The sequence below is a fragment of the Polistes canadensis genome, unplaced genomic scaffold (genome assembly GCF_001313835.1).
Source record: "Polistes canadensis isolate GaletaPanama2010 unplaced genomic scaffold, ASM131383v1 scaffold_115, whole genome shotgun sequence".
Lineage (NCBI taxonomy): Eukaryota > Metazoa > Arthropoda > Insecta > Hymenoptera > Vespidae > Polistes > Polistes canadensis.
This window is the reverse complement of record NW_014569662.1, coordinates 76,849-93,793: the sequence shown is the minus strand read 5'-3', so window position 1 is coordinate 93,793 and position 16,945 is coordinate 76,849. Positions and strand designations below refer to the sequence as shown.

Genomic DNA, 16,945 nt, shown 5'->3' with positions numbered 1-16,945 from the left:
GAACTGAGAACTCGAAGCTTGTTTCTAAGACGATGACGATTACGACGACTACGACGACGACGACGACGACGACGAGAAACGTTCGTTGCTTCGCGTCACGTACATGCGTCGCGTCGCACGTGCACGGACCCACAAACGATCGTACGCATACATAAACATATACATATATACATTATCACACATATAAGAAAACTCCCGCGTGCTAGCAAGCAACCCTGTATATATATATCGTATGTATAAATTAAAACTTGCTGGCATTCGGAGACGCAACACGACAAAGGACGATTCTTTTTTACTCTATCGTGTGTGCGTGCAAAATCGATTCCTTCAGTGGGCCCCCCCCTCCCCCATGCCAGTGGTTTTCAAACTTTTATAATCAAAATAACCCACCCTTCATTAAATTTTTTTATATATATATATAAATATAATTCACCAATAATTTATTTCCTTTTTATTTGAAACAATTGATTTTATAGTTTAGAATTATTATTGTGTGGAAATGATCGATTTTTTCGATTAAACTTTCATGATGATTTTTCCTATTTTTTTTTTTTTGGGAAGAAAACCTGATTATTGAATTTTTGTAATTAATTTATATATTGACGTATCACTTTGAAAACCATTGCCTTAGGCTCTAAAAGCACGACGTCGGTCCCGCTAACCAAAAAAGGATCGGCGTATCATTGTGACGCCATTGGTACCTTTATGGGAAAGCTTAGTCAATCGTACCGACGAGTACAATGATTATTTGTTAAGCAACCATCGCGTTTTAACTAACCACGATGGGCCACACAGCATTCTGATCATTCTCTCTTTTTCTCTCTCTCTCTCTCTCTCTCTCTCTCTCTAATTCTATTTTATTTTCATTCTCACCATTAATAGAAGGAGTAACAACAATCTTTGGTGTTCTTTTTAACTCGATTATCTTATTGAACGGCCATGAAATCGTTCGACGATAAATCATTCAAATATTCAATTATTAATTAGATACTAAAATAATAATAATAATAATAATAATAATAATAATAATAACAACAATCCGATTCAATATTAGGATTCTAATCACGCCATGCATTTAACTTGAATTAGTATCAATTATTTAACGAAAAAACATTTCACTAGATATATATATACACGTTTTCTTTCTTTTATTCATTAACGATCTACGATTGAAGATTCCATTCGTGTACTTATATGTATTTTAACTTCTATTTAATATCTACAATGATTATTTTTTTTTTTTTTTTTTTTATTTCAAACACAGAAACTATTTGTTTGCGTAGCTTTTTAATTTTCCTTCTATTTCACTTGTTGCGTATATTTTTGTTTCCTTTATATATTCTTCTTATTTCTTTATCGCGATATTACATAATATTTGTTTTCTAACCACCAGGAGTTAAATACTTAACTTATAAATAAAAGACCATAATCTTTCTGAGAGAATGAGAAATCATCGCGTTGGGTTGAAAGAAAATATGTTGTTTGGAGAGTAATTCGCGAATCGTCTTCTTCATCGTCCGCGGTGAAGCGTACAAAGAGTGAACGAGCAGTGTGGGAGGAGAATGAGGAGGAGGAGGAGGATGAGGGTGAGGATGAGGGTGACGAGGAGAAGAAGGTGGAGGAGGGCTACTCGCACGCTCAGACTTTCCCTCGTTCAGCCACGGTCACTGTTGCAATGACGTAAGGCCCCCCCTAGACCAGAGACTAGATAATTGTTGGCCTGCTAGCGTAGAAGAGACTCGCTTTATAATCTTCTCCATCATTCCGTGCCATTCCATTCTATTTCATTCGATTTCCGTCTCTCTCTCTCTCTATCTTTGATACTATTTTCCTTTTTCTTTTTTAATTCTTTTCATTGATAAAACATCCTTTACGATTTTACCATCGTTTTTATATTCCCTAAACGTATTCATATTTCATTATTTTGCATTTGTTATTAAATTGTTATTTAATTGTTGTTAAAAAAAGGATATTGTATATGATTTAATTATTAATGTGTGTTTTATAATAAAATTTCTTATTAATTTAAAAATCGAATTGATGGAAGAACAGCAAAAACGAAGATTGTCATTTTTGATCGATTAAAATAATGAAAATGAGAGTTATTTCTTCAAACTTGATAGGTTATATGCAATACTATCTGCGAAATAAGAAGAAGAAGGAGAATAAGAAAAAGAAGAGAATAAGAATAAGAAGGCGTGAGTGACGGTAGACGATGCTAATGAGAGATCCTATCACTTAGCCTGACGTAACATGGCAGCAACATCGTTCTTAAATTCGCGAGAGTTAATTCTGTCAGAAATAAATGGAAAACGTTTCGTTCATTCATCATCCTTCGTCCGACTGGTCGATTAAAAAAAAGAAAAAGAAAAAAAAAGAAAAGAAACGAAAAGCAGCAACAAAAAATTCTAATAATCGTTTAGAAATATTTCCATGAGAAGATCATTCACATTTGACTAATCGATTTATCATCGTTGACACATGTAGATAAATAATATGAATAGGTATTTTTGTCTATAGATAGGAAAAATAACTAACGACTTACCGTCGTTATGATATTGTCTCGAGGCCAAAGAAACAGCGCCGGACGATGGCTGTTGTTGCGTAGGGGTTGTTGTCTGAGTGGTAGGACCGTGCGTTTGGCCGGACGAGTTAGTGCTGTTAGAACTTGCTGGTGTCGTAGCTGGACTTTTGTGATCCTGATGACCAGACGAATCTTGGTATCCCAAAAAATCACCTAAATCTGGTACGCATACGCTTTCGTACAAGTTGCTTGTTGCAGTATTCTCCAATGAGGCCTTCTCAGCATCGACATCTAAATTTAAAATTGAACACTTTGTCAAACCAATGAATCCCGAAGGGTATTCACAAGTTCAAGGTATTCAAACTTACGAAAGTATTCGATCTTCAGCATTTTTATTTTTATATTTATTGTAGATACCCCTAATCGTGTAAGGTTTATATACTTTTTATGAGAATGATCATCGATTAGTATTTAAAATGTTAAAATCTAGCGACAAATTTGTCTTTTTAATTAATTCGATGAAAGAGAGAAGAATGTCGGACGAAAGTCAACGAGAACGAGAAACGAGCTTTTATCTTAGTATGATAGCGTTATAAATGCGACGCAATTGGCGACCACAAAATGGAGCATGCTCGAGATAGAAGGAACGATTAATTATCCTGCTTGGAAAACGTTGCTTTGTTATGATGTGAACAAATATATATATATATATACATTCACATACGTATATATGAATATATATTTTTTTTCATTGCAGTATATGCTTTAAATAGAAAAAGATTAATTATCCAGTTTGTAAAATGTTCCACGATCGTTGCTATTATTTAAAAAACCAATTTTTCTATACGTGAACATTATAAAGAAGAAGATATATTTTTTTTTACAGAAATTTACATATAAATATACTTATGTATATATGTTTAACGTAATATATGCTTGAAATAGAAAGAGATTAATTATCAAACTTGTAAAATCTGAACACCACAGAGGAAAAACAAAATAAAATAAAAATAACAAAAGGAAAAGAAGATGGTAGATCTTATAGGACACATCTTGAAATTGCACCAAATATTATTTGGAAACAAATCTGTTTTGTATTTTACATTTATTTTGATTACACAGAGAAACATATTTTATATGTTACAACCAAAAAAAAATATATTTTTATCTTCCAAAAGTAAAGAATCTTATAATCAGGTAATTTCGTAAAAGTTTTTAGTAACAATAGGACAAATTGAAGGAAAGCGAGGTAACAATAACACAACAGCGATGATCGGAGATCGCATCGGTCAGCGCGGAACAGCAGCAAACGGCAAGTTTCACTGTGACTCGATCGTGCTTGCTTGTTTGTTTGTTTGCTTGCTTGCTTGCTTGCTTAGAAATAAGAGGAGGATGCAGCTTTTCAGTTTCTACTTTTTTCTTTATTTTTTTATTTGTTATTTTCACTTTACAACACAACGGGTTTCCTAATATCCGTTCTCGTTCATGGAATCAAAGCGATTACCCATGCTCCCCGGGTGTATGTCATGGTAGTGTGCAAATACATATATATATATATATATATATATATAATAACGTTCTAGAATAAACACTTTATTACCTCCATAGTCATATAGATCATTTGCGAGAATCTAAAATGATCGTGGAAGGTGATAATGATGATGATGACGATTAACGTAATACACGCATGAGAATATTATTACATATACTCGACTATGAATGAAATTTTCTTAACGTAATATTATCATGTTTATATATGACGTCTGATTTTTAAAAAAAGTTTATATATATATATATGTTACATCGAACATAATACTTTGATATTCTATAAAATAACAAATTACTATTTAAACAACGTTCAAAAGAATAAATTCTAGGGCACAGACACACACAGCCATACACAACCCCTCCCAATCAGAGGAGAAAATCAAATCAGAGATTGCAATGCTGTAAATTGTACAACTTTGCTAGTTCTTTGAAAAGTTTTTTAGTAAATAATTTTTATACTAAAAGTGAATAAATTTGAATGAAACTTATATTAAATTTTGTTAAAGCTCAAAACGTTAAATTAAAAATACAAATAATAAAAGCAATGAAAGATAGAGAAAGATGACTGACAGGCAGTACGTAAATTTTCTAGCATGACGAATAGAAAAAGTCGAATAATCGATAAGGAAGTATGGGAGTTTACTCGATGGAAGTTAAATCATGGATGAAGCTCCGCTTCCTGTCCTCCTTTCGATTCGATTTCATTCTCCTTCTCTTATCTCTTTTTTTTTTTCTATATATTTTCGATACGACAAACACATGGAACTCGGTGAAGAATAATAAATCATTCGATTGAAAAAAAATATGATTATTAAATATTTGTAACTACGCGAGTCAGCAAATAAATAAAACAAACGATTGATAGATAGATCGACAGATCGATATAGATAAAATAAAAATAAATGCTAGAAGACAAATCTTTTTTATATATTTTCTAATACACACACAAAATATTCTCATTCTTGTTTTCGTTTACTATCACCGGATAACGATAGATCTCGAGAGATCGAAACTCGAGTGGATCCTGTGGGTATTCAATTGCTGGCTTGTAAAAGCACCTAAGTGGCCGAGACATTGGCACGGGGCTATTCTGTTGGTTGCAGGATATCCGGAATAAGAATTTCTATACCCGAAAAACTTTTCTCTCTCTCTCTCTCTCTCTCTCTCCCTCACATACTTTTTTATTTTTCCTTTTTATTTTTTTTCCCTTCTTCTTCTTCTTCTACTTCTTCTTCATCTTCATCTCGTAATTCTTTCTCCCTTCCCCATTCTATCCTTCACATTCGAATAAAAACTCTGAACGTCGATTCAATATACATAGGAGAATGAAGAGGAGAAGGAGGAGTAGGAGCTGGAGGAACAGGGGGAACGGGGGCAGAAGTAGTACTTCCCCTTCGTCATTGTCCTTTGTCCGCGTACCTGCCGTGATATTGCGATTTTACGGAAATTCGATCTGTTTTTACCGATCCTGCTCCTGTTACTCCTGCATCTAACGATCTATCTCCATCACGTATTGAAACGTACACAGACACACGTTTCAGTGTATACGTATACGTTTTTCTACATATTTTTCTATTTTTTCTTTCTGTTTTTTTTTTTTTTAAACGCGTTTTCATCCATTTCGTGGAAGTTACGAGTTTACGAAGAAGTTTGTCAATGATCGACACTGCTGGTACATTGAATAGTTTCTTTGTCGACACGTTGGATCTATTGTAAAAAAAGAAGATTGGAAAAACAGGTGCTATAACGATTTATCTTCATCCTATAGATTTTTCTATTTTTCTACAGAGATGTTTTCACCCTTTTAGTGGAAGTTATTTATATATATATATATGCTCTCGTAGATTGACTAACTTCTTCGTAGATTCAAAAATAGATTCCGAAAAAAAGTAGATGCAAGTGTGTGTTCATAGGATAGAAAAAAAAAACGAAAAGTAGAATAAGAAGAATAAGAAGAAGAATGAGATATAAAAGTTACGTGTACCTTTTTGCAGCATTTCAAGGTGTTCCCATAAAATGTCACCCATGAAGGCTGGGGCACGTGCTAAAAAGGATTCCTTTCCCATAGCGCAAATCTGTTTTCCGGTCATGTGCTGCCAGGGTTGCATGGCCACACCCTCGAACGAAAATTCACGGATAGCCCAATGCAACCAGTGGGCGACAGCTGCTTCCGACCATTGCCTTGGGTCTGAAAAAACATTATACGAGATTGTCTCATTAAATAAGATACCAACTAATACGTTATCTTGGATATCACTTAAACTTCCTGCGATTCATTGGGACAACAATAATATCATATTAATTTGTAAAATATAAAAATGCAGAGTTGAACAATACTCTTTGGGAGAATCGAAAATGATTGAATTTTTGTTAAATTTAAAAGCCACAAGCTTGATTACTAGTTTTCAATTAATTAGACATTTTCAAACCACTCTATGATTGTTTATTAACAATATTATATATTTGAAAAGATATTACAGTTGATCGAAACTTTTTATTTAGATTTAAACACTACAAACCAATTACAAGTTAAAAATTACTTAAAAATGATTGGCTCGTGGAAGAAAAAAAATATATATTAAATTAACATCAATGAAATGTATTAGATAATAAATTGAATAGTAAAAAAATATGGAAAGGAACCTAAAGGCTATCGTCCGAATCCATATAGAGTTCTCTTTGGGTAGAAAGAAATACCGAGAAACATTGGAATGTCCCATTTGAAGTGCGCGCCCATATTTGCACGCGCGTCTTGCATTGTTTCGCGGTATCTTCCTACGTAAAAGTACAGTTCGGCTCATAATGCAAACAGAAATGATGATGTCGGCGAGACGAAACACCCCTCTCTCCCTACAGGTTGACGTTCTGACGTCTTTTCAACAACTGACACGTTATTTTTCTTTTTGACTTCCCTTATATTCGCCCTACCCTTTCATTATTTTGAACTAACAGTTACGGAAAAAGAACGAGAACGTACAAAAAAACAAATTCGAAATTCATGATCAACCAAACCTCTCATAACGCAAATTTATTGACAATTCATTAGTTTTGAAAACGCAAACACATTGACGCGTGCATTTCAAATGAAATAGCAATAGGCGCTTCGTTAAGAGATCGTTTAGCACAATGATGATCGTTTAACAGAACGACGTTAAAATTAAAAAAGAAAGAAAGAAAAAAGAAAATGAAGACGTTCATTCTCTCTCTCTCTCTTTCTTTTTAAAAGGAGAAGGTGCGAAGGTAAACGTTCATAAGAGTTAAACAAAGTTGAGACGAAAAAGGAAAAGAAAAAAGAAAGAAAGAAGAAAAGAACCGAACAAAATTTACATCCCTCTCTCTCTCTCTCTCTCTCTCTCTCTCTCTCTCCCCCTTTAAATTTGTATATAACGATCGAAATCTTGGCTTCGATCGAAATACATACTTACACATATGTTTCTCTCTTTCTAGTCTTTCTTGGGATACGTGATGAGAGAACCAAGATCTTTTTATGAATGGAAGCCGACGATCGGTTGAGAAAAAGAGACGGAATGATTCGTAGAAAACGATGAGATACTTTCGCACATCGGAAGAGAGAAAAAGTGAGTGTGTGAGAGAGAGAGAGAGAGAGAGAGAAAGAGAAAAAGACGTGGGATGATAATAATATATAAATATAGAAAAGGTGAGTAAAGAGCAAGGCGAGCGTGTCTAACGGCACACCGTCATCAAAGCGACCGACTATGTTTGAGGATCGTGTCGATGTTTACATAACTTATTCCTTGTCAGTATTGTTAACAGACTCTGTGTTCGTCCTTCTTTCGTCGTTCTCTCTCATTCTCTCTCTCTCTTTCTTTTTATCTTTCTCTTTTACTCTCCCTTTTTCTCTTACACTTCTTCTTCTTCTTCTTTACTCCTCAGTCCGCCATTGACTTTCAACGAGCAAGATCTGTTTATCGTTAATAAGAATTTTCGAACGTTTTTATACAAACACATTATCGATAATATTTATTTTTTTAAATCGTTTGATTGTACTGTTTTACTTGTTCGTAAATGATCGGTCATTTAAAGAATTTGATTAATATTTTATCTTGTGTGCCGAATCAATGCCATTTTCGTACACGATATTCAAAATTTCGAAAATTTTCATTTTTATGTATTCTTCTTCATTTTATTTAAAATAATAATGACGACGATGTAATGATTATTAGAAAGTACAATAGCCGATGATAATAATAATATATCACGTTCTTATTAGATACTCAAACAAAACGATAATCAACATACACACACATACACACACAATTGTACATAAAAATCAAAGGAAAAGATTTGTGAAAATGAAAGTTTTTCAAAAAGACAGGACTGCATACACATATGATCTCGGTTAGTTGATTTAGGAAGGTTCACGCAGGTAGATCGGAACTTTTGTATATACCTGTTGTACAAACTTACTTTACTTCTAACATAGTAACACTCGTTTCCTAAAGTATTTCAAAAAGAGTGTGCATACATAAGAAACGATTAAATTGAAAATAATATTGAAATCAGTGTTATACTATACTTAAATTATTCAAATACGTGGATGAATAACTTACATATTGAATTTGATAATCTTTTAATATTTCTCAATCGTAATAATTGATTCATTCAAAAAGGTAGATTTTCTAAATAAAGAGTATGTAGAATTAATCGAATTAATTAAATCGATTATTTTCATTCCAGACACTTTGTAGATTAATTATTTTCTTTTTTTTTTAATTCCTCATGAAATCAACATTAAAGAAAGTTGAAGAATGCAAGAAGATGAGTCAGAATTATTTTCAACAATTAATTTTACTCTTTTAGGGACATTTATTTTCTTTTTAAATATTAATTGTAAGATTATTTAAAAAGAAAAAATACGGGTTTAAGAAGTTGTGTTGTTTAACCTAGAATCGATATTACACTATGACCAAATGAACAAAGAGAAAAAAGAGATTGAAAACTAGAGAGAAAAATGTAGACAGACAGACAAGGTTTAAGCTTGAAATGGCAATCGTTGGTTCACGGAGGTCAGACCATGGAAGTGATCTGCTGGCCCGAGGGTACGAACTCGGAGCATGTAGACCGGAAGTAACGTCACACCCGCGTGGCTCTGAATGCGCATACCGGATGTGTGGCATCGGCTCCCCATCAGAGAACCATCAACATCACATTCACAATTCCTGCACATCGTCGGCTCGTCGCACATCACATTACATCGTGCCTAAGTGCGGGCGTCGCACGCGATCTCAACCAGTAGTATAACGTATTACACAAATACAAACACACACATATATACACATATACCCAAAGCCAGGACACCTTACATATGTATGTATATTTTACCTATATACAATAATACATAATGCAAATGTAGTAGAATTCTTTCGCGCGTATCCATCACTTTCGTGATTTTTCGTTCTTTTATTTTATTTTATTTTTCTTTCTTTCTCTTTCTGGTTTTTATTGTTCAACGAATAGAATATCAAGTCAAACGATCGAACGAGAACAACGAAACTAAAGAATACAGTTATTGGATTCAAATTCATTAGTCACGCTCTTCTTCATATTTAATAATAATAATTGGATATTTATATGTAATGTGTATCTGTGTGAGTGTATCTATGTGTGTTTGTTGTGTATAGGTGGGTGGTATTTTGTGGATTGATATTTTACTTTAATTTTAGTATTTATTCATATTTTAAGATAGAAGGAGAAATGTAGACTAACCTTTATTTATATTTAGACGTACTCTCTCTTTCTCCCAAGAAGCAAATGAGGCCTCTAGGGCCTCTGTCATTTTTTTGTTGGTCCCAGGCGTTAACGGCGGCACTTGTGCCGGTATATCTGTAACAAAAATACAAATAATTCAATAATATATATTCTTACAACTGTCAACATTACATAAACAAATAGATTCTATCCCATATTATAAAATATATATATATATATATAAAAGACATTGGAACCATTTTCATAATCAGTGTCTTTAAAATAATTGAAAAAAAAAAAAAAAAAAAAAAGAAAAAAGAAATAAAAATGATTTGTTGTGAATAATTATTATCTTACGTAATAAAAATCGCATGTCATTGTACGAAGAAACATATTGTTAAGAAATAGTAGTGATATTTTTGCAAATAGTTTCCTATGGAAAGTGAGAATCATGGTGAACGGCGTCATGGTTAGAGAAAGAGGAGACTCTCTTTCAAGCACGAGAGGGCAAGTTAATGGTATTTCTCGCGAATGCATATATACGAAGCCAAAGAGACGAGGTTAAAGTAATTGTCTATGTATAGGTGTATATAAGTATTTCTCTTGCTGCTAGTGTATATATATATTTATACATCTATCCATTTGCGTATACATGGGAATGTATGTGTACGCGTGCGTCAGGTGTCGTAGCGGCGTGGCGTCAGTGCCAACGGCCAGGAGCACCATCCTAGATAGCATCGTCGTAAAAGAGGGATACAACTGGCAAAGGCAGGTGCAGGTGCGTATATCTTTTCTCTCTCTCTTCTTCTTCTTTCACTTCTACTCTTCTTCTTCTTCTTCTTTTTATTCTGCTTCTTCTTCTTATTCTTATTCTCTTCTGTGTATCTATGTGTATATATTCTCGAACAGCACTCTATGCGCCATACGCACCATGGCAAATGGCGTGGCACCTTATGGCGTATATACCTGTCAATTTCATGTGTCTTAAGACGATCCTTGGCCTTTCTTATAAAATGCATATATAAAATGTGTATATGTGAATATCGTGAGTGTGTAATTTTAATATAAGAACAAAAAGCATTTGATATTAAGTAGTGTGTCATGATGCAAATGGGTTAAATACACAAGTACATAAGAGGAATTACGTGACAATGGATTTCAATACTTGACTTACATTTTATTATTTTATAGTTTTTAAATTAAGAAAATAACACACACACATCGCTGCACACACCACCGCTGCACACACGCACGCGCAAGTAAATATTTAATTTATAAAAATGAAGATAGTCATGAATAAAATTAATATAATGTAAAAAGTGCACGTATATATATATATCAAGAGTAAATAAGAAAAAAAATAATATTATAAAAGAATGTGAGGATAGAAAAGAGAGACGTGGAGTTGAAAACAAAAAAAAGAACAAAATAAAAAACTATTAGGAAAAATATAAGAATGAAATTGTTATTACGTTATTTACAAAAGCACGTTTCGTCGAAAGAATCACGGTGGCAAAAGTCCATTAAGCATGCGCAACACGACCGCTCATGCGGTCAATCATGCGTAGCCGTCGTCCACGAAGACGACGACGAGAATACAACGACGAACACTCTCATATACACATATATTTACAAACTGTCTCTATAATATTTAACGCGCGCGCAAAACCACACCATTTAAGGAACGTATTTTATCGGCTCGTGCGATTCTCTTCTCGAAAGACAATATATACGTATACTTTTGTTTTTTTATTTCGATTACGTTCACATTCGTTATGTCACGTCTTTGAATTTCTTTTGAACGTTCTTCAAATAATAATCATTATCTTCATCATCATTATTATCATCATAATAATCATAACCATAATTATAATGAATATAGAGTTACTCGCGATTATCGTACAATATTTTTCATCATTTCTCTCGTGTTTTTTGATATTTATTATAATTATATTTTTTCGTACAAATGAACTGTCAAATTGGATAACAAAAATTCGCGCGATAAAACCATCGAATTTATTTATCTTGAATTCGACGTTAAGATTGGTAAGATATAAGCCAGCTGCTTTTTTATGCATTACAAAACATCTCCAATAGATTTTGTTTAATGAGAGTAAAAAAAAAGAAGAAAGAAAAACACCAATGTTGTCAACTCATCGAAAGTGCTTTGAACTATCGTTCGAATCAAAATGGTAATGCAATCCCTTTCGAATCTGACTTTTGACCCAGTCGACACCTGACCCTCCTCCTCAGCGCCACCACCACCACCAACCCACTTCTCGTTCAACATAAATTTCCATAACTTCGCGTTATTTGTGGCTCTTTTACGTACGTGCATACGCGTATAACGTAAACGCGCATGCACACGCACGCGTACACACGTGTACAGCTTGAAAATACGTATTCCATACTAATTATACCGGTAGATAAGTATTCCCCTTTAAACGATAACCTTAATTCGCTTAAAAAAACCATTCGTAGACGATTCTAACCTGGCTTTATAATAATTCCTATAATAAAAAAAGTCCCTTTACTTCTTTCCACGAAATTCACTTTTATTTATTTCTTTTCTCTTTTTGTGTTTTTGTAAATGCGTTTAATAGAAGAAAAAGGGCTTAAGATCTCTTCGAAGTCATTGTAATTACTAATTAATCTTAAAGTATAAAGACGAGTTAGTATACTGACGAACGATAAATAACAGACCCGACGAAATGCGTTCCTTTTAAAATGCTAATGTTTATTACATGAGATTTAATGCAATAAACATTAGCTTCTTATTTGACGTTCATTCAATAACAATAATTATAATTATAATATATGTAAATGTATTTTTATATTTTTCTTTTTTTTCTACGTCCTTATACGTTTATTTATATTAAATGTTGTTCTATTGCACTTGTATTTTTACGATATATATCACATGACCATTATAAAAAAAAATATCATTTGCAAAGTAAATTATCCAAAGTTTCGCATAAATTGACTGATATATGTACTATAACAAGGTATATTACTTTGTAACTAATCTCATTGGCGGATAAGACAACGGAAAGAATAACCGCATCGTTAGTGTCAGCCAAGGGCGCACCGCTCATTTTCTTTCAGCAGTTTAAGTGGGTTCCTACCCCTCGACAAGCTTATAACGGACGTAGGACACGTGCCACTATCGTCTTCTCTCTCTCTTTCTATCTCTCTTTCTCTTTCTTTTCCTCTTTCCTTTAGCTCTTATATATCCTTCTCTTCTTTTTCGTCTTCTTTCGTTTTCTCCTTCTCCTTCTCTAAACTCAGCAGCTAAACGAACCCTACTGCAGCTGTCGCGAACTAGCTAACAGTCTTGCACCTAAATGTCTCCAAAACGTTTCTTAATTCGGATCCAACATTTTGTTCTTCTTCTTCTTCTTCTTCTCCTCTTTGTAAAATTTATTTCATTATTCAAATCCTTTTTTAGCTGTTTAGCCGATTATCTGATAAATCGATTAATTCCATTAGATAAAAAGGTTCGAGAACACAATTTTATACATTGTCATAAATTATTTTTAGTTTCAATTTTAAAAAAGAATAATAATAAACTGTATTTTTTATGCTTTGGTGTTAAAATTTTCATAAAATTCTTAAAGTTGAGTCATTTTTTTTAGACCGTGAATAATTCATCCTACATATTTAAAAATATTAAAATATTAAAATGATCGAAAATCATTTAAAAAAAAAAAAAAGAAGATATTTTTAAGGGAAAATATTTTCAAACGTTTTAATTTAACAATTTCTATATTATGACATTTTTATTTCTATAAGTCAAGTTAATCCTTTTGACCTGTGAAGAACTCACACACATATTTACATAAGTACTTAACGAACTTTATGTATATTTATTTCTACCACAGCGAATCAAATAATCCTCCCGTATTTTTAAAAGCCATATATATTTTACGATATATGGTAAGCAAAAAATATACCATTTATGAAATAAGAACTTTTGACTTACCAAAAATAGCACTGTAACTTATACAAAAAAATTCTGTGAAAAATTTTACGAACGATCATTTGACCGATCATTGTACGTTTAGTGTTTTAAAATAATGAAAAATAATGAATAGAGAAAAAAACAATAAAATAAGAAAATAATTTGAAATATTAGTCAGATAATTTAAAGGTAATTTTCTGTATCCATTTATGCAAAGTTTTCTCTCTCTCTCTCTCCCTATCCCTCTCTCTTTTTTTTCTGGATGGAACAAGTTATAGGAATTCGAGGTAAGGTTTTAAAAGCGATCCAGTTGGAAAGAGCGATTTGCGCTTGTAGCAGTATAGCTCGTTGCGTGCATTAAGAAGCCGTGCACGGTGCAAAGCGCCCTACTGTGCGCCTGTCTACCTTGCACCCCGCACTGCACAAGCAGGTCTGGTTGTTGTTAGGGAACGTATTTGTACACCTGTTGCATCGTTCGGCGATTACCGTAAAAGGCTCCTCTTCATTCGTTAAACAGAATTCAAATAGATAGCCTCTTTTGTATTCCTCCAACTAAAATCGATCGAATTTTACACGGTACGATCGTCACATTTATAATTTTTTTTCTTTTTTATTTATTTATTTATTTATTTATTAATTCATTTATCAAATGAAATACTTAGACAAATAAAATGAACACGTAAACCTGGCAGAGGATTATTTTGCGCGATAGAAGAATAAGACAAACAACTATTTCATTCGAAGTTACGTTTTTCGATAGAAAATTGCTTTAGTAGTTCGAACGAAAAATAATCAAAGTTTTGTGTATGAATGTTGAAAGAAAAATAAATCCTAGAGATTAGGTATCTTGTAGACGTATCTTCGTATACACGTGATACAACAGAGATTGTTCGTATTAAGGTTTAAGGGCAGATAGGAGAAACTTTCGAGGTAAGAGAAGGAGAATAAAAAAGAAAAAGAAGAAGAAGAAGAAACAGAAGCAGAAGTTTTTGCCACAGGTCGAGCCGATAACGACGTTCACGATTATCAAGAAAAACCACATGCTTCCATGAGATAAGAACGCAACCGAGCAAAGAGGACTTAAATATATCCAAGGACTCCTCCTATTATTTCTTTTTTTAAAACACTGAATAATTGAATAAAATAAATAGGTTAAACGAGTCTCTTGAATATTAATTTACAACCTCCAAAGATTCAAAAGCAAAGATTATAATAACGAAAGAATAGGAATAATCAATTTTATACATTTTATATCTGAATATCGTCAAATTAGATCAAACCAAAGGTGTAAAGCGTTATTGATAATAATACAATATAACATCTCTAAAAGGTGGGTATATAAATTTAAATATATAAATAAATTTAAATAAATAATACAATTTTTAAATATACGTAATCAAGAGATATATATATATATATATAACATTGATTAAATCAAAGAGTAAGTTTTTTTTTTATTGACATTTTCTCCTTTTTCTTCGAGGTAATAGATTAAAAGAGAAAGAGAGAAGGAGGAGGAGGAGGAGGAGGAGAAGGGGGTGAAGGGTGAGGCTTTAGGCGATAGGAGGAGTCGGCCGTAGCGATAAGGTTGAGCGGCAACAAGTGGTAGCGCCATTGTTGGTCGGTGATTATCAAGAAACCGCGTGTTTCGCCGAGATACGCTTTAGAAACAGAGTGTGTTCGATGATAATGGAGTGGTGCACGGCATGCCGACTTCCTGATGGTGCTGCTGCTACCAATACGAACTACGCTACCCAACTTGCTTTCATTGGTTGGTTCATCTTTGTCGTTGTCGTCGTTTTCCTCGTGTAGTAGTCGTCATAGTCGTCGTCTACTCAACGAACTAAGCCTCTCTCTCTCTTTCTCTTTTTCGTTCTCTTTTTCGTTCTCGTTCTCGTTCTCTATCTCTATCTCTATCTTTCTCTCTCTTTTTCTGATTTTCTTTTTCTTTCTCACTCACTCAACGATATTGCCGTTGGACCGTAGGCCAATTATCGTGCCATGGCTGATTAGCCGTTACTCTCAGCGTGCCAGATAAAGTATGCGATTACGACGAATCGCATCTCGTTTATCGTTTCGCCAGCAAGCTTTAACGCTCCTACTTTGTATGTTTCTTCTATATCGAGAATTTATAATATATATATATACAATTGTATACAATTGTTGGAATTTTATTTAATGTGTACACGTGTATAGATAAGATATTATTTTCATTATAATTTCTATCTTATTATTTTTATCCAAAAATATGTATTATAAAACTGCATGAAAATAAAAAGATAGTATGTATATTTCTGATTAAAAAATAAAATCCAATATGAAAGTAAATTGGTAAATAGTAGAATTTTGAAAGTTAAAGTTTAGTTTGTTCCATAAGGAACGGAATGGATTCTCGGGTGCGGATCGGAGCGCCGCTCGGATTCCGTCTTCGACCGCAATATCTATGTACGAAGAAAACGGATCGAGCCATTCCCTCAAACCGGTTGGCAGGAAGCTTCACTGCTCGATCGCTCGATCGGTGCTGGGGAAGCTCGGAGAGTTCGCGGATAAGTTTAACAGAGTAGTAGAGGTATATACTCTACTTATGGAAGAAGAGTAGAATGAGTGAGAGAAAGAAAGAAAGAAAGAAAAGGACGACGGATCTTTTTCTCTCCTTTTCTATCTTTCTCTTTGGTACAGGAAATTGTTGGTAGTAGTAATAGTAATAATAGTAGTAGTAATAGTAGTAATAGCGAGGCGTCATTGACATCTCTCTGCTGAGCTGTCAGCGCGCAATCACGTTCATGCGTTACACATATGCACGTAGACACGCGCGCACACATATATATGTACATAGGTAGATAGATACACACACATACATACATACATACATATAAGTATGTATATACTTACATACGTATTACCGTTCTCGTCGGTTTAATCCGCAGCAAGTAGCAACGATTGCAGCATATCCAATGTCAAAGTCAGAGTTAACTTTTAGAGGGCGAAACGTGTTACGAGGTAACCGAGTTAAGTAAAAAGTCAAAGAAAGGGATAAGAAAATAGGGAATTCTTTAATTGATATAATAATCTAACGAACAATTATATCACATTCGATTATAGACAAAAAAAACTTCTTCCACGCATTCCTGCTTGTGTGTCCTTTGCAAAACGTTAACTTCACTTGCGCGCATACTTACGTAAAAAAAAGTATAGGACTTTAG

The 16,945-nt window shown here is 33.4% G+C and overlaps 1 protein-coding gene across 10 annotated transcripts in view; it reads right to left on the bottom strand.

The window, feature by feature from the left end:
- LOC106787803 (ETS-like protein pointed) overlaps positions 1-16,945 on the bottom strand; it is an 82,244-nt gene that overhangs the window by 13,065 nt on the left and 52,234 nt on the right. For 8 of the 10 annotated variants that reach the window (XM_014750470.1, XM_014750471.1, XM_014750474.1 and 5 more), the window contains 3 exons: positions 9,800-9,916; positions 6,057-6,260; positions 2,546-2,815 (listed from right to left, as the gene is read on the bottom strand). In XM_014750470.1, the coding sequence (XP_014605956.1) occupies positions 2,546-2,815; positions 6,057-6,260; positions 9,800-9,916 (591 nt within the window). Of the gene's footprint in view, positions 1-2,545; positions 2,816-6,056; positions 6,261-9,799; positions 9,917-16,634; positions 16,932-16,945 lie in introns of those variants that run through there. The other 2 variants (XM_014750480.1, XM_014750477.1) reach the window with 2 other exon arrangements.